The sequence below is a fragment of the Colletotrichum orchidophilum genome (genome assembly GCF_001831195.1).
Source record: "Colletotrichum orchidophilum strain IMI 309357 chromosome Unknown Scaffold_40.1, whole genome shotgun sequence".
Lineage (NCBI taxonomy): Eukaryota > Fungi > Ascomycota > Sordariomycetes > Glomerellales > Glomerellaceae > Colletotrichum > Colletotrichum orchidophilum.
Genome location: NW_019172996.1, coordinates 309711 through 328241, shown reverse-complemented (window position 1 = coordinate 328241; position 18531 = coordinate 309711). Strand labels below are relative to the sequence as shown.

At 53.4% G+C, this 18531-nt stretch overlaps 4 protein-coding genes across 4 annotated transcripts; 3 read left to right on the top strand and 1 right to left on the bottom strand.

Annotated features, from left to right (window-relative positions):
• Positions 1-458: 458 nt before the first annotated feature.
• On the top strand, positions 459-1361 carry CORC01_05744 (uncharacterized protein; the record flags this gene model as incomplete). The annotated part of the gene is made up of 1 exon (XM_022617386.1): positions 459-1361. The coding sequence occupies one exon, from the start codon at positions 459-461 to the stop codon at positions 1359-1361; it is 903 nt and encodes a 300-aa protein (XP_022476203.1).
• A 982-nt stretch (positions 1362-2343) lies between these two features.
• CORC01_05743 (uncharacterized protein) lies at positions 2344-6342 on the bottom strand (the record flags this gene model as incomplete). Its single annotated transcript, XM_022617385.1, has 3 exons — positions 2344-3875; positions 3952-5996; positions 6056-6342. The coding sequence occupies 3 exons, from the start codon at positions 6340-6342 to the stop codon at positions 2344-2346; spliced, it is 3864 nt and encodes a 1287-aa protein (XP_022476202.1).
• A 1071-nt stretch (positions 6343-7413) lies between these two features.
• Positions 7414-8022, top strand: CORC01_05742 (uncharacterized protein; the record flags this gene model as incomplete). Its single annotated transcript, XM_022617384.1, has 1 exon — positions 7414-8022. One exon carries the CDS (start codon positions 7414-7416, stop codon positions 8020-8022), a length of 609 nt encoding a protein of 202 aa, XP_022476201.1.
• Positions 8023-15090: 7068 nt separating this feature from the next.
• On the top strand, positions 15091-18007 carry CORC01_05741 (vacuolar protein sorting-associated protein 35; the record flags this gene model as incomplete). The annotated part of the gene is made up of 4 exons (XM_022617383.1): positions 15091-15227; positions 15335-17567; positions 17619-17765; positions 17843-18007. The coding sequence occupies 4 exons, from the start codon at positions 15091-15093 to the stop codon at positions 18005-18007; spliced, it is 2682 nt and encodes an 893-aa protein (XP_022476200.1).
• Positions 18008-18531: the final 524 nt, after the last annotated feature.

The window sequence follows — 18531 nt, the reverse complement described above, 5'->3', positions numbered from 1 at the left end:
GAGGACTATTAGTTGGGTAGGTATCTTCGTTGGAGGTATCCGTACAGACAACTGGAACGCCAAGCTTAGCACCTTGATGGACCCCTCTGCAGTCTCCCCCGTCTCGGAACGTGTGGGTGGTCCAATCCGGAATGGCTTGTCACGCTCACCCTCACGCTCGCAGGGGCACGATGCCATAAGACCAGCTGATGGCGCTCTCCCGGGGGTTTCGGTCGTTTTATTCCTTACCTTCTCTGGTTTCCTGCCGCTCCGTCTCTGGTACTCACTATTTTGCTGGAATCAGATATCCAGAGTAATTGCCCCCAAGACACAGAGTTCCGTTGATCCGAGAAACGTCCCCATCTTCCACGTCCCCAAGTTTCCTCACCCGCCCCCCTCGTTCCGAACCCCAGATTTTCGACCCCAACATTTCCACCACCACCACCACCACCACCCCTCGTAACCCTCGTAACCCCACGATGATGGACAGAGAGCAGTCCCCCTTGATGCGGATCCCCGCCGAAATCCGCATCATGATTTACGAATACCTCCTTGATCTCGACCACGCCGGAGACAAGAGACTCGCCGTCCGCAACAAGGCAATGCACCAGCTGCCGGCCGGCGCCCTGAGCACCTACCGCCGCACCTCGTACCGCATCATCGAGCGGTCGTTCCACCGGCAGTGCTTCGAGACGACCTACGCACACCACCGCCCAGCCGCCCACGCTCATAACAACACCAACACCAACACCAACAACACCTCAACATCAACATCAACGTCATCATCAACACCAATGCACCCGGAAATCATGGCCGTCAACCGCCGCATCCACCGCGAAACAAGCCACCTCCTCTACCGCCGCCCCCACGGCTTCGACTTTGGCAGCGACATTGAAGCCGTCGTCCCCTTCCTCAAAGACCTGACCCCCGCCTCCCGCGCAGCCATCCAGGAACTCACCATCCGCAAAGACGGGCCCGTAATGCACGGCACCAGCGAGAGCGACCGCCTCGACTGGGCGGCCATGTGCGCCTACCTCGCCCGGCTGGACACGACGATACCCAGGCTGCGCATCGTCGTCGAGGGCGGGCGGCCGACGGCGGCGGCGTGGGCGGGGCTCAAGGCGCTGAGCGTCTCGGACCTGCGGCTGCTGGCGCTCATCAAGCACGACAGCATGGACTGGGTCGCGGCGCTGGCGGCGGTCCGGGGGCTGGCGAGGCTGGAGATTGTGCCGCGGGTGCGGTACCTCCCCGCGCCGGGGACTACGGCGACGCTGTTGTTTGCGGCCTTTTCGGCGTCGATTGATACGGCGCTTGTGGAGTATTTGCAGACCGAGTGCGGGCTTCCTGCTGTGGCTGCTTCGTTGACGGCTGGAGAGGCGTGATTTGTGATTTGTGATGATGATGATGATGATGATGATGAGGAGGAGGTGGAGATGGAGATGGGATGCTTGTCGAGTTGCTTTTGGCCTTGCCACTCGGGAAATCCGGGGGCAGGGAGATCGAGCCTACTGATTGCGGGGTGGGCAAAACTGGAGAGAATGCCGAGTACGACGTGGATTTGGATGGCGTTTTGTTTTGTTGGAGTAAGGGATTCTTGAACCCACACACACATCATGCAGCGAGGGCACATGGGTACGGGGACTGGTGCGCAAACGGGTTGGATGATGGGGGTGTATGAACATGGGCATTTGCCCAGCTGAATTTTGGGTTTCTGGTCTATTTCTGTCATGTTTCTGTCATACGAGCATATGATGGTGTGTGAGTTAGCTGAGGGGTTGAATCAACCGACCGACGTTACTTTTGGCTTCTTCTTAATGAGGCCTCTGTCGATCGCCACGTTGTCGAGTTGGTTATAGTCTGTCTGCAAGAAAATGAAGTGCACCGACGGCCCAATGCAGCCATAGCGGGGAGCGCTGGCCGGAGGATGACCCCGGTGCCGCAAACCTTGGACCAAGATGGGACTTTTACTACTCTCAACTTTAAGTGTATAGTGACGCTATTACAATGCTGCCGAGGGGACGGGCGGGCAAGTTTACCATGAGGAAATCCAGTACCTACTTTGGTCAAGGAAAAATAGTGTGTACTAATTACTTTACAATTGTTCTACCAAGACAGCCGTATTACTATAAACTCACACCTCACATAGTATCCTAATCGTCTAGTTGGAAACCCCCCAGAACGACACTCGAGCGTACGTTTACGAAACAGAACACCAAAGCGGCAGTATCCATCTCAATAACTAGACAAAGGATATACTGAGTGTGACAGGCCAGTCTCAGGAGCACAAACAAGCCAGCTCTCCAAGAAAGCCGAACCCGCCACCGCCGCCTCCAAAACATTCCCCGTCCAGTCGCGAAGCTGAATTCAAGAAAAGGATACAATGACATATCCGTAAATGGCATCCGCGCCGCCCTGCGTAGCGCCGGTAACAGCGCCGTCGACGAAACTCGAACCGCCTCCGCCTCCAGCACTCGCGATACCGTTGCCGTTGGTGAAGACCAGATAGACGCTGGACCCGCTCCCGCCACCAAAGTATCCTCCCCCACCGGCGCCGGAACCCCCCACACCGTTCCCGTTGACAAAAGGCGTAGGGCTGCCGTTGCCCCCGCTCCGTCCGCTCCCCGCCACACCGTTATTGGCCGCGGTGGAGTATCCCGTATGTACGCCTCCGGCGCCAGCGGCACTCGCTGTGCCCGGACTCCCTCCCATCGCGTACGAGTAGATTGCCGAAGCATCGTTGGCAGCGGCGAACTCCCTGCCGTGACCTTGCGTTCCCGCGTTCCCGGTATTGTCGTCATTCACAATCTGCCGATCAGGTGCTGCCGAAGTCGACGAGGAGAAGTAGTAGTTGGCACCGCCGCCGCCTCCACCCGCAACGGCGAGGAGCGTGCTGCCGCCGACGTAAATGGCCGATGCGCCTCCGCCGCCGCCGCCTCCGGTGACGGCGTTTCCGCCGCTGCCGAATGCGCTCGATCCACCGGGGCCCACGTCCCCCTCGCCACCGGCGCCTCCTGCGATGGCATTGATGCGTTGCCCGGGCGTGACGGCATAGGACCCGGTAATTCTTCGTCCGTAGCCTCCGCCACGATAAAGCTGTCCACCGGCGCCGCCAATCATTGTAAATGTCATGGTTTCTGCACATGCGGGTACTGTGATTGTCGCCTGGGCGCCTTGGGTGCTGCTGGCGGAGACCGTTTGTGATGTCGTTGGCACAGCGCAAGAATAGGTGACGACAGTCGTTGTACCGCCCGCGGTGGCGGGTAGAGTTGTGAGACCGGTCTTTGTGCCCGTCGAGGTGATTGTCGTCAAGAAGCCAGTGACAGGGGGCACGAATGTGACTACAGTAGACGGGCCGCCGCTAGGGCCGGGGGGGAGAGTCGTTAGGCCGGTCGTTGAGCCTGTTGAGGTGACAGTCACTGGCATAAGAGGAGCGGAGGGAGTGACGAAAGTGATGACAGTCGAAGGGCCGCCACTAGGGCCAGGGGGAAGGGTTGTCAGCCCAGTCACGTCCCCAGTTGAAGTCACTGTGACTAGTGTGAGAGGGATCGAGGAGGTCACAAAAGTAACAACCGTCGAAGGGCCACCGCTGGGGCCCGGAAGAAGGGTTGTTAGGCCGGTGGTGGATGCTGTTGATGTGACCGTGACTGGCGTGAGAGGACTGGCTGAGGGAGTCACAAAAGTGATGATAGTCGATGGGCCACTGCTGGGGCCGGGGGGGAGAGTAGTTAATCCGGTGGTCGATGCCGTCGATGTGACGGTCACGGGAGAAAGAGGACTTATTAACGGAGTTACAAAAGTAACAACGGTCGAAGGGCCACCGTCGGGGCCAGGGGCCAGCGTAGTCAGACCGGTGGTTGAAGCTGTTGATGTGACGGTCACAGGCGGAACCTCACTCGCTGACGGGGCCAGGGGCCAGCGTAGTCAGACCGGTGGTTGAAGCTGTTGATGTGACGGTCACAGGCGGAACCTCACTCGCTGACGGGGCCACATAAGTGACGACAGTGTTGGGGCCGCCTGGTCCCCCAGGAATGGTAGTCAATCCCGTAGTAATGGCGGTCGACGTGAGTGTTACAGGGGCTGGTAGAGTCACGAATGTGATCACGCTAGTGGTGCCAACTGGGTCAGTGGGATTAACCGTCGTGACTCCGGTCGTGGTTCCGGTAGAGGTGACTGTAACCAGAACCCCCGGGCGAAGAACAAACGTAATAACAGTCTTCGGGCCTCCTGGGCCTCCTGAAACTGTAGTGAGGCCTGTGGTAGTGCCGGTAGAGGTCAATGTAACCGGCGGCGGGCTAGTTGCAAATGTGACGATAGTCGTAGGGTCCCCAGGTGTTCCAGGTGTCAAAGTAGTTAGACCTGTCGTTGTGCCTGTGGACGTGACTGTGACAAAAGGAGGGCCAGTTACAAGCGTGACGACAGTAGTAGGATCACCAGGTTTTCCAGGTGTAAGAGTGGTTAAACCAGTCGCCGAGCCTGTCGAAGTGACTGTGGTCAGTCCACCGGCGGGAGGCGTCGCGAATGTTATGACTGTCGTGGAGTCTCCAAGACGACTAGGTTTCTGAGTTATAAGTCCAGTGGTTGATCCTGTAGAAGTGACCGTGACAATACCACCGACGGGAGTTGAGACCAAAGTAATGACTGTCGTCGGATCGCCTGGCCGGCCGGGCGTTAGGGTTGTAAGGCCAGTCTGAGTACCGGTGGACGTGACAGTCGTCAATCCCTCTGAATAAGGGGACACAATAGTAACGACTGTAGTTTGGTCGCCAGGCTGACCAGGCGTCAAGGTAAGAAGACCAATTTGGCCGGGCCGAGTTCCTGTCGACGTGGATGTGACGAATCCTCCTGTGGCAACAGGAGGTGGCACAATAGTAACGACAGTGGTCGGATCGCCAGGACGGCTGGGCGTCAGTGTGAAAAGACCAGTCTGACCTGACTGAGTGCCAATTGAAGTAGAGGTAACTAAGCCGCCGGCGGGAGGAGGTACAATGGTGACAACTGTTGTTGCGTCTCCTGGTTGGCTGGGTCTCAGTGTGAGGAGACCAGTCTGACCTGACTGAGTGCCAGTTGAGGTAAAAGTGACCAAGCCGCCACTGAGAGGGGGCTCAATCGTGACAATGGTAGTGGGATCTCCTGGTTGACCGGGGGTCAGTGTGAGAAGGCCGGTTTGGCCTGGACCAGTGCCGGTCGAAGTTAATGTCACTAAGCCGCCGCTGGGAGGGTGGGCGATAGTAACTATCGTTGTAGGATCACCGGGCTTGCCAGGCGTAAGAGTGAGCAATCCGGTTTGACCTGAACGGGTGCCAGTTGACGTGAAAGTTACTAGCCCATCAGTGGGAGGAGGCACGACGGTAACAACAGTAACAGGATCTCCGAGCTTACCAGGCGTAAGGGTTAACAACCCGGTCTGACCTGGTAAGGTTGCAGTCAACGTAGAAGTCACGAATCCTCCTGTAGGGGGAGACACGATGGTAACGATTGTTGTAGGATCTCCGGGCTTCCCGGGGGAAAGAGTTAATAGTCCTGTCTGGCCAGGTTGAGTACCAGTCGACGTGCTAGTTATCAGACCTCCCGTAGCAGGGGGGACGCAGACAATCTGAGTTCCGATTCGATCAGTTCCCGATGGAGGCAGGGTCAACGTCATCAATGCTGTATCGAATCCTGGAGCTGTGATTGTCGCGCAAGGTCCGTTGAAAGGGGGATTTCCAACGTTGGGCGTGGGATTCAGAACGAGCTCAGTGCCTGTCTGGTCGCCACCAGCAGGGGGAATCGTCAACGTTGTCTTGGCCGAGCCTGGATAAAAAGCGGTGAACGTCGTCATGCTTCCATTGTATGGGTAGTTGCCTGGGTTGTCCGTTCCCGGCAGCCAAGGCTTGTTTGACTCAAGCGGCGAACATATGTACTTTGTCCCTGTGGCCTGGCCGCTCTGTGGGGCAATTACAATAGTCGAAGGCTTAGACCCGGGAGGTAGAGCTGCAGTTACCGTGACGCAAGGTCCTGTGTAGGGCGATTCGGTGTTGCTATAGGTTTCAAACGACTTGTCAGCAAGATTCCAGTCAATTCGAGGCTGAATACTCACACAGTGGAGATGTACGTGACCGTAGTGGTAGCCAGGAAGTCAGATGTAATCAATGCAGGAGCATTGGTGACTTTGACCGTAGTACCCATGACGGTAAAGGTGACATTCTGGGAAACAGAAGTGCTGAGGTGAAGCGGGATGCAATGAACAATCTCCAGGGGCTGAATGGTCGTCGGGACAGCACCAGGCCCAGTGATGGGACAGTCCACGCTTGCTAAGCCAAGCCATGGGAGAAAAGCCACAGTGCTCATAGCGGTTGTGAGGAGCGGAATTCGCTTCATGGTCATTGACACCTGATATGGAGCTTTTTTGCGTCAAACGATTGTGCAGGTATGAATCTTGGAAGGTACTTTAAAAACGAAAGTTGATGAGTCGGTGTTTGGTTGTTCAGAATACTACTTTGAGGTTTGAGAACCCCCAAGATCTTATACACAAGCTCCTTCAACTCGACGTTCCCGAATCTTGCAAACTAGTTAACTTGCAAGAACAGAGACGGGAGCCAAAGGCCCTTACTCAACCCCACAACCGAGCTGAGAAAGAGTTAATGATTTCCTTTCCTAACCTGATGAGGCACGAATCCAACCCGGAAACAGCTCAATCATGGATTGAATGAGCTGCAAGTAGTTAACCGAGCTGCAAATGGCACCATTCTGGTGACTTCAGCCCGGAGAGCACTGTCCCGGGGCATCCAGACCATCGAGGCATACCAGGCAGCATCTGCTCATCCCATACGACTTCATAATCATTACAAAAGAGAATTCCCAGGGTGAGCCCGAGCTATCGCCTCATTTTGACTAGATGTTAGACTATGGCCGATTGCGTCTACAAGGACTTGCGAGGGGAGCTGAGTTGTGGATCTCACGATCTGATACGCAGCGTCTGCTCTGAGTTGAATGACCCCGGTTGCTGTCCAAGAGCAGACATTTGGGAAAAAAGTCAAAACAGTGAAGCGAGCGACTATTTCCCGAGGCAGACATACTGCCAGTCAAAAAGCTGAAAACTTCTCTAGAGTGGCCTGTTTTCACACCTGATTGCCATCTGCAAGCAGTATGGCCTCACACTAGTAGGATCAATCATTGGCAAAGGGCAAGCAAAAAAGTGTACCCATCGAGTGATAGATGCTGTTTTTCTCGGGATAATCTTCGGAGACATTGATAGCCTTGGAATCCAGCATGACCGGATGTTGACGAAACATGTTAACCGAGAATGTATAACATCAAAACATTCAAGTTGACCACGAGGATAAAGTATATAGAAGCTCATCTCCACAATCCAAGGAATCAAGAACATTCGATCAACCATTCTGACAGCCACTGCATCGTCGTCGAGCCATTACACTCTTAATCAAATTACTTAAAATGAAGCCCTACAATCTTCTACACTTTCTTCCTATGGCACTTGCTGCGCCCCCTGTTGTCGATCCATTCCTTCAAGTGTGCAGAGTATCGGTAACATTCTCCGCGATCACCAACACTCTCCTGCTGCCGCCGCAGACAATCTCCCTCTGTGATAACACGAACTGCGCCAATCCTACCATCGTGGCCGGTGGAGGGGTTTCTTCTGGGTCGCCGGAACACCAGGACCTAAGTACTCAACTTCCCCAAGAAACCGGAAGTCAATTCCCTGGAGGCAACCCTCCCGCTGGGCAGCCTGCTGCCACCCAATCTGCCGGGGATAGTGCTACCGCCGGGCAGCTTGCTGCCACTCAGCCCCCCGGAAGCAATCTTCCCACGGCAAAGCCTGCGGTCAGTCAAGCCCCTGGAGGCAATTCTCCCGCTGGTAGTTCTGCCGGTGGCTCAAATGGCAATCCGCCTGCTGCCACGGCTTCGGCCCTAGCGGGCTCTGGCATGCCCACTGCCGTGACGACATCGTCGGCGTCTCGATCGTTTGGTGCTCAATGGGACGAGCTCTTGGTTATGGGGGTCATCACCTTAGTGGTTGTGGCTTCTCTCGGGCTTGGGCTCTAGTATCCGGCCGCTTCGAACAGAGGGGTTCAACAGGATTGACGGCAGGGTAACTAGTGAAGTTTCGTACGCTGTGTCTTCGTAGCGGGTCATCCTTGGTCGAATGAATCGGATTGGAGATTTTTTGTCCGCTAGGCTAGATTTGAGAACTCGCCGCTCCTGGATGAGTAGACTCTGTCGATACAGGAGTTGGCATCGGTATCGGGGGATTGGGTGGGGGGTTTGCCTTGGCCATTTCCAAAGGTAGACAAATGTAGTTCTGATTTTTGTCCTTTCCTGCCGAGTAATAATCTATCGAGCTTTATATTGTCAATGAAATGTTGCGTATCACGTTTGCTTCCTGAGTTGATTGTGCGAAATTGTAGGGCTTGGCCGTACGACGGCTGGGGTTGAGACACGGCCAGCAAAGGAGACCGTTGAGTTGATATTCTTCCGGAAGAGGAATGGTATACATAGCATGTCTTTCAAGCCCTTGCGCCGATCCTTCGGGTCTTCGCACGTTTGCTGACCACGACTCCAGGTCACATCAGCACTCAGCCAAGTAACTCGTCGCTCGACAATCCCTCCACTCACCCAATTTTATATACTCTGGTGAGTACATGTATGGATACTAGGGTTCCCTCTATTCCCTTACCTCAATCTATTTTTTCTAACGCACGACATGCAGTACTTTTAGTGATCCATCATGCGCACAAATGGGCGACCAGCTCAGCTCACTGACATAATGCCCGGTGAACCCTACAAATAGCTTCTTTCTGTTGTGCACCCAGCCCGAAGTCGACGGCAACGCCGGAAAGACGAGTCATGTAAGTCACAATCTAAGCAGTCACATACCAGTCTACATGGAATCTACTGCTTGCTGATCCCCCTCTCCCAAAACTAATTTCAAAGAACAAGTGGTCCCAGCTTCATTCACTTGAGATTGACGTTGAGATGGTACGGGCTAATGAATACTAGCCGCGGAATGAAGTTGGCGGGTATCGTTGCTTCAGCTCCATTTATCCGAAAACCCGACGCAGAAATGTCAGCCTTTTCGAAGAGGAGTTGGAACCTCATCCGACAACCCTCCCCGTACGGGTTAGGCTGTGAAACAGACATGACTAAGCGTCGTGGTCTAGCTATGAAGGTGCATTAGACAGAGTTGAATCATCGTATCCATTCACCCAATATGTATCAAATGTCAAGGGAACCCCGAATGAAAAAAATCCTCAAAACATCACGACTGTCGAAGACAGAACATCTCCCTGTTGGTGTCCTTGTAATATGACATGATTATACATCTTTGCTTAATTGTGCTTACATATCTATTCGAGCCATTAACGATGATTAGAGAATTCCGAACGTGCCTGTCGCGGCGCCGGAATCGATCAAAGGCATGGCGGATCGGCTCCTGGCAAGGTTATACAGGGTGCTCGGAGCCGATACCAGCACACAACCCAGCTTATAACAAGGCACCGTGTTCAGTCTCGGAACTCAAGACCCATAGAAGCTGTCAGCTGCACAGGGTCCCTGTGTCTGCATACTCAACGTCGGTTCACGTTCCAGGCCATCGTGGCTTGTCCTAGTCCACCAATCGTTGTGGCGTGGTGGAGGCGGTGGTGACTTGCCAGGGCCCACGGCGAGTCAGGCCGGCACTCTGAAGACATCGCGCCCGGCAAAGTCGGGCTAGATAGATCATCATGCACCTCGTCTCCCTGCGTCCGGATGCAGCAAAAGATGAAAAGGGAAGCATTTCCAGCGAGGCAGAAGAGTTCCCGATACCCACCGGCGCCACCTCGTTAACCGCGCTAGGAGATCTCGCCCATTGTCTGGTTGAGATGATCTCGAGTTTGCTTCTGTGACGACTGGTTAAGGTGCAATTATGCCGTGTTGGTATCCCATTGTTCGCCGTCGCGCTCTAAATGATAACCCAACAAGAGAGGACAGAGAATCCTGTACCCGGCAGCCGTGGGAAAGGTTCCTCGGTGATCTTGCCGCACCTTGATTGACGTTCCCGGATATCGGGGGCTTTTGGCATCAACGAGACCTCTGTGCCTTGTAGCCGAATATGGTGGTCGAGATTATGACATCTGACACTATGCCGAAAGCACTTTTTTGGCCACCCCTCTCGAACTCTCAACTTGAGAAAGACTCTGGTCGAGTTTCTGGGAACAGGCGCGGGATGCGCGTGATTCCCGGACACAACAAGATCAACTGGGCAACTGCATCCGTACTCTGAAAGATTGGGAGAAACGCGGTCGCGCGTGTTTCTGAATACCTACGGGATGGAGAAAAGGACCTCCATCCAATCAGAGCGTCGCAAACGTGGGGAGAAATGTTTGGATCTCTTTGCAACACTCGGTAATTATGTGGCTTGCACGTACAGCGATGGTCGCAGTGGGTAGAGAGAGCAGCACGAGGCATCACGCGTGAGCAAGTGCTCTACAATTTCGAGTAAGATGCCAGTGTTTTTTCGTACCAGTCAGCTACAGGGAAACCCGGAGGTGAGGTGGCATGTCTCTGGTCTCAACGGTAATGACACAAAGGCGTCCATCCTACATACACACAACAAAAAGTTAAGGGCTAGCTTCGAGAGACGTCGAACGAGAATCAGGAACCGCTCTACAAATAGGTCATGGCATCACAGAGTGTACGAGCAGCTTCTCACTTTAAGTTATGCCATATTCGTTTAATAGTAAGAGCACGGTAAAAGCGAGAACATAGCGATATCAAATAGAATACGATCGTGAATACTTTGGAGGTAATTGCCGAGAAATACAGCGTAGACTCTGCTGATACAATGGAAGCATGTGGATGGGTTCGAGATTCTCACGGAATCTAGGGCAAACAGCTCCCTACATGTTCAAAATCACAGCGATGTGGCCTTGATGTCACGGAATTCATCGAGGATTATGTGACACCCGGGTCTTCTTGCAACCGGGCTGAGTCCATAAAGCCCGGCGAGGGCCCAGACCCCGCGTAGTGCCCAGACGTACGTAGGTAGTAACGTCTTTCGGGAATGTTTTTGCGCGATTATTTGGTGAGACTCTAACTTCATCAGCAGCATGGGCTGACTATCGAAGTACTGGCGAATTGCCGCATCGTCACATCCTAGCAGTCTGGTTTTACACGGAGAGGGCACCCGCAATACATTATCGGAAGCGCCAACTGCGCAATCTACAGGTCCTTTGCTTTGGGGAGAGGTATAGATCGTGCGGCGGCTGATTTTAAGTCCGTGTAATGATGCGGTTGGCCGCATGATGCCAATAGTGAGATCGGAGGCGCTCATGAACGCCACCCTAACATCGGCAGTAACGAGCTTCGGCGCTTCAACTCAGTCAGTGTCTCTGTAAGCGCAACAACTTGGATATGGTCTAGGCCTGGACATTGGGGTTTCCCTGCGAGCCGTCAGCTGCGATAGCGCAAGCAGCAGGTGTGCTTCGCATCTTCAGTTTTTAGTTCGAAGCTTATCTGTGATTAAACCTATATCTGTAGGGGTAACCTTGTCATGATCTCCAGAAAAACAGACTTAATCTGATTAGTGTAGATCAAAACCCCGGGTTCCCGGGAAGACCGTGCCGAGTTTTGGGTGAGCAAACTGAGATGGTCTATCAAGTAGACATTTGGACTTCTAGGCAGATCGGTAGGGCGAAAAATACTGGCGTGGACGCGATATTTACGCCCGTTAGGATGGTGTCATTTTCATCATCCATTCAGTCCAACATCCACGGAATTCAACCGTAACAGACAGGGTGAGAACGTCGGACACGAGCGTATTGTGGTCTTGCAACGGGTTACAACAGCGATAACTGTACACATGTCTGAACCCAGCAGTCCTGCAAACAACGCCAAGTCAGCTTTTAAGAACACCATCTTTTAGTGGTTTTTCTAAGTTGTGATGGTCTTCTCCTCTTATCAACCTACTTAGTTATTTTTCACACGGTTGGCGGGCTTGACGCTGCTATAATAGAGGCTCGATCTTATTTGTTATTGGATTAAGACGACGGAAGCTTGGTTCAACTATTGTAATCGTTGCCGATACCCGTCCATTGGAACGCTTTGATACACAACCAGGTCTTGACCAACTCCGCTAGCTTTCACACAAGCAGCTCCTATCACCGGTTGGCAAAATTGGATCATCAGCGTTGTGTCTCACGGAGCATAATCGTTGCGAGTTGGGTGCCAAGGGATGTCTCCCTCTCATGCTAAAGCCAAACTCCCTGGACCCCGCCTCCTGTATCTCTTTCCCAACCTTTTTTTTCCATTTTCGTACAGAGTAGCAGAGTACATATACACGTTCTCCTAAGGCTTTCCCCTGAATATGGTATAATGGTCGCTGGTGTCAGCGACTGCTATAGGACTTCAGCATAGGCAAATTATTTCCCAAGCCCATGATGTCTTCCCGCCTGCTCTCCCACAACCATCTGGCTGAATGTACGCTAGGTGACTATAGATACCAGGCTAAGTCTAGCCACTCATACCCAGGATTGCGTAAGCCCCCATGGTTTGATCCATCGACATGTCGCCTATCGAATCAGACCAGTTCATGTCCCAGCTGAGGGTTCTTTATTACAAACGCATATAGTGTTTTAGGGAATCCGGCACGCAGTAGCCGTGATGTGTAAGTGGAGTGCCGCAGTGCCCAGGGCTCTCCTGTAGAGTGTCGTTATAGCTTCGCTCAGCTGAGGGGCAATGTAAAACTTTGTTGCCGGATGACTTAAAATCTATCTATTGAAATAATAGTAAGTGCCCCCCTGTAAGTTAAATTTTGTAAATAATTTCAAATTTTATCTAAGAATTCTACGCCTATTCCCAAGCCAGAAGATGGAAGAACATGTGTAACAGAGTGTGCGCTCGATTAGGAAGGTTTTCGATCATGAGGGCCGGAGAGGGGAAGCCGTGGCGTCCGTCGGTATGGGCAGGCATTAGGGCGAGATACCTGCAAGAGGACGTCTACCTAATAGCAGGCAATATCCGACTCACTGGAAGATCAGGGGCCAGGTGCCTCTGAGTGTGTTTCCTTGACCATGTGGGCGATTGCCCTTTGAGTATAAGTTCTAGTGACAAACCTTGGATCATGCAGTACGCATTCAGATGTCAAAAAATCCTACATCCACCCAGTACACGGCGCATTGCCACTCACTCGTCCCTACTCCCTTCAGGCACAGCAGTCAGGTTTCATCGGAACTATCTTAGTCCACAAGACTGCGCTGTCCGATCATCTCCGTCGATGGAGGCTTGGCAAACTATATCGAAGGACGCCTGCAGCATGGATGGCAATTGACAGGCTTCCATACCACGTTAACGAGTTTAAACGAAGGAAAAACTAACGTGGTTTGAAGGAACGCCATATAGATGTCCCTACGTCTCTTCAGCCAACGATAACAGCAGTTGGGCATGCGCTGGGCCGCTACCTGCCATCTCTTCACAGCCTTGGGGACCCTCCCCACGGGACCTGATGCCGCCGATCCATTACACCAAGAGATATTTCCACGATTGCCTTGACTTTTCGCGTTCACAAGTCCGATCTCTGCTTGACTACGGAGCACCTTTCCATTACGATGACTTCAGACAATGTGGAAGGCTTCCTCAGATTGTGACAGACACCGAGAACCTTAGATTCGATCCGCCGGTAAGCTGGGAGGCGAGTTTCGATCGCCCGACCGGTAGATACTACACTACATCTTCAGATACCACTATTTACAGCGTGTCTCGAATCTCGTATTTGTCACCGCGCCCACTGGTGGAGCAAAAGTCGACGATCAGTTACAATGCTTTGGACATGTACTCGGAGTCGCCGTCGATTCGCCATCAATATTAATTTCACTCTGTCGTAAGGAAGAATAGATCATCTCCCCCTGGAGACCGGAAATACCTCTTTGTAATCGTACCGTTAAAGATGGGCAGTTTATTTCGAAAGGGGTGCAAGCCTCGAATTAAGATAGCCTTTAAAAGGCTACATTTATACGTCTTAGAATTAATAAAGCTTTAATAGTCAACAAAAGTTTTATCAAACGAGTTTTTAATAAAAAAGAAACTAGCATAGAGTCGACACGTAAGTGGCAAAGGTTCTTGACATCCCAATGAGAAGACTGAACCAGTAGGCTCCAAGACAATAGACATGATGTGCGAGACCAAGCTGCAAAGACACTGGACTCATCCAAATTGCGTCTATGAAGCAACTATAGCGGACGGTGCAGCCGTTTCAAAGAGAGAAGGAAGAGATTTACGAGATTAAGATTAGAGCTGTTTGTTCTAACTCGATTTGACAGCGTGAGCGTCTTCTCTACATACAGAGAGCCTCAGATTCACTGCAATTTTAACTCCCGCCGAAGGCGTTCCTACACAGAAAGTTGGCGCCAAAACGATTACCCGGCTAATCAAGGATATAGTCATTATCACCACAGCACTCAAATCGAACTATTCGATTGCCAATAAACTGATCAAGCGTTCTCGCTCTCCAAAGTCTTCTGAACCTTCTTTGATGAACTTGGTGGTCCTGAGCGACGACTCTGCATTTCGTCACGTGTTTGCATGTTATCGTAATGGTCTAGTTCCTTATCGGCAAGGTCACTCTTGTCTTACATAAGACGTTATTACATAATCTGTCAATTAGGCAGCTCGATTCTCCAACCTCCCACTGGCGGGCACGCTGCACGCTGCACGCCGCACGTCACAGGCAAAAGAAGGAGACAGTCTCCACTCTCCTCGACGCCGGCCAGTACCTGGCCTTCACTCCATTGCTCCAGCGCCAGCCTCCAGCCACGGCCAGTCCACCGAGCTCGCATCGCACAGCAGCACTGCCCAGCCGGTCCCCAGCACTCGCCTCAACCTGAGCTAGCTACCTTACTGCTAACCTGACGGAACTCTATCGTCAGCCTTCCAACACCCCCCGGACCTCACCTCGCACCCTTTTCGCAGCCGCGCGCGCCGACGACACACTCCCGACCTCTGCGTTTCCATCCATCGCGCAATTGCTCCGCCCTCGATCGATTCTCTCCGACACTGTCGTCTGCCCTTTCCATCAATGAGCCCTAACTGAGAACCCTGCGTCGCCTCGATCGATAACTACCCCGCCGGTTCGACTTCGATATGTCTGCGACTCCCGTGCCGCCGGAAGACCAGGCACGCCTCTTAGAGGATGCCCTGGTCGCGGTGCGCCAGCAGACGGCCCTCATGCGCAAGTGCCTCGACACCCCAAGCAAGCTCATGGATGCCCTCAAGTGCTGGTACGTCATCCCCGTTTGCCGGATCCCCGGGAGCTCCTAGAGAGCTTGGCTCATCCTCCCGATAAGCTTCAATCGTCGAGACTAACCGCCCAATCCACCTCGTGCAGCTCGACCCTGGTTTCTGAGCTGCGCACAAGCAGCCTTGGCCCGAAACAGTATTACGAGCTGTACATGGCCGTCTTTGACGCCTTGCGCTACCTCTCCGTCCACCTCCGAGAGAACCACCCCGTCAACCATCTCGCCGACCTGTACGAGCTCGTCCAGTATGCCGGCAATATCATTCCGCGCCTGTACCTCATGATTACCGTCGGCACCGCCTACATGTCCATCCCCGATGCGCCGGTCAAGGAACTCATGAAGGATATGATGGATATGAGCAGAGGCGTACAACATCCCATTCGCGGGCTGTTCTTGAGATATTACCTTTCGGGCCAGGCCAGGGACTATCTGCCGACAGGAGACGGCGACGGTCCCGAGGGCAACTTGTCCGACTCTATCAACTTCATACTCACCAACTTTGTCGAGATGAACAAGCTCTGGGTGCGGCTGCAGCACCAAGGCCATTCCCGCGAGCGCGAACAACGGACAAGAGAGCGGAAGGAGCTTCAGCTGCTGGTCGGGAGCAACATTGTACGACTTAGCCAGCTCGTGGATCTGGAGACGTACAAGTCAGGCATTCTGGCGCCTCTGCTGGAGCAGGTTGTACAATGTCGCGATGTCCTGGCACAGGAGTACTTGCTCGAAGTCATCACCCAGGTCTTCCCCGACGACTTCCACCTACACACTCTAGACCAATTCCTCGGAGCCGTTTCACGCCTTAATCCCCACGTCAACGTAAAAGCTATTGTTATCGGCCTGATGGACCGCTTGTCAGACTACGCCGAACGCGAGTCCAAGGACGAGGCAGAAGGTGATCGGGCCAAGCTGGAGGAGGAGGCATTATCAGCTCTGCTGGAGAAGACGAAATTGGACAACGAAAAGACGGGGGCGCCAAATGCGCCAGGTGGAAGTTCGGGTGCCATTGGCGAGGCAGGAAAACCCATTGACCTCGACACCAACGGCGCCGCGCACGAAAGTAGTGAGAACGAAGCCCGCGCCGCAGAGGACCTGCCCCCTCCGGAGGAGCCAGCTCCTTCGATCGCCGACACCGAGGCGACTGCCGTGAATGGAGAAGGAAGCGAAGCAGAAAAGGGCATTCCGGAGAATGTGCAGCTCTACGAGATTTTCTTCAGCCAAGTCAAAAACCTGGTGGATGCGCAGCATCTTCCCATCCCGGACACAATAGCGTTGCTTTGCTCATTGACAAATCTGGCACTCAACATCTACCCCGAGAGGCTAGACTTTGTGAACCAGATTCTCGAGTATGCCACGATCAAAGTCAGGGAAAACGCAAACAACGCTGATCTCCATTCTCCTCCGGCCCAGCAAAGTCTCTTGGCCCTGCTGCAAGCGCCGCTTAACCGTTATCTTTCAATCTTCACCGCGCTCTCTCTTCCCACCTACGTGCCCCTTTTCCAGTCCCAGTCGTATCCGACTCGCCGCGCTGTTGCTGGCGAGGTGGCTCGCACTCTTCTCCGTGATCAAACACGGATTTCGACCCCCAGTCAAATGGAGAACGTTTTGGAAGTACTCAAGGTGCTCATTAAGGAGGGCTCCCAGACACCTTCCAACTATCCGGGGGTCGCACAGCGTCGCGCTGTCGAAACCGACGAGACCATGGAGGAGCAAGGATGGCTGGCCAGAATTGTCCACCTCATTAATGGCGAGGACAACGACACACAGTTCCGTCTGTTGCAAATGACCCGCAAGGCTTACTCTGAAGGCAACGAGAGGATCCGCACGACGACACCCCCGCTCATCACGGCCTGCATGAAGCTCGCCAGACGCTTCAAGACGCGCGAACACTACGAGGACAACTGGGAGACTCAAAGCAACGCGCTCTACAAGTTTATGCACTCTGCCCTGAGCACTCTGTACACTCGCGTCAACGGAGCCGGCGCGGCCGAGCTTGCTCTGCGTCTGTTCTGCGCATCCGGTCAGACGGCCGACATGACGGGCTTTGAGGAGGTGGCCTACGAGTTCTTTGCTCAAGCCTTTACCGTCTACGAGGAGGCGATTTCGGATTCCAAGGCGCAGTTCCAAGCCGTCTGCGTGATCGCGACGGCGCTACACCAGACGAGAAACTTTGGCAAGGAGAACTACGACACACTCATCACCAAGTGCGCCCAGCATGGCAGTAAGCTACTGCGAAAGCCGGACCAGTGCCGTGCTGTCTACCTCGCCAGTCACCTGTGGTGGGCCACGCCCATGGCCGTCAATGGCGAGGCCGACGAGACTGGCGTAAGTTTGGAGCGCGCACCTGACCAAGCGATACTCGCTAATTCGTTACAGCTGTACCGCGACGGCAAGAGAGTGCTCGAGTGTCTGCAGAGAGCCCTGCGCGTTGCCGATTCTTGCATGGAGACGGCAACGTCGATTGAGCTGTTTGTCGAGATTCTCGACCGATATGTGTACTACTTTGAGCAGCAGAACGCGGCGGTAAGTGCTTTCCCCCACCAGTCGATGCTGGCATGCTGCTGTCAATGTGATTTTTTGAGAAACTGACATGGCTACAGGTCACCACCAAATACCTCAATGGCCTCATTGAGCTCATCCACTCCAACCTCGCCGGAAACCAGCAGGACTCGGCCTCGGTCGAGAACAGCAAGCGTCACTTTTATCACATCCTCGAAAGTATCAAGGGTCGACAGTACGACGGCATTGTCCTGTACCCGAAATGAGCATCGTTTTCTTTGGATCTAGTGCCCCTCCCGCCGTTATTAGGAAATGGGAGGGTACTCTTTCCCAATCACCATATATGACGACACACCTTACGAGAGCAGGGAGAATGCAAGAAGGGGGATACGAAGAGGAAACAGGGGAGAGTTTCTTAATTAGCAGCGAAGGAGGGAGAGCATTGCGGGTACGGAGGACCTGATTGAAACTTGGAGACCGGGGCAGAGAGGGGGGGAGAGGAGGAGGGGGAGAGTGAATGAATGAGTGAGTGAGAGAGAGAGAGAGAGAGAGAGCAAGAAAAAAACGTGTTCATACGATAAGCGCATGCAATGAATTGGAACAAGACGAATGGTACCTGTGGGTGTGGTTGTGCACAAAGAAACGGATGAAAAAGCTTTGCATGTGTCTTGTAGCCGTGGTTGTCAATACCATGAGTCTATTCTCCTACCTGTCCTTTTGAAGCGATTCAAAGTTTGACTTTAACCCCCGCCCCCTTTTTTGAAGAGTCACTTACTATCGACATCCTTCA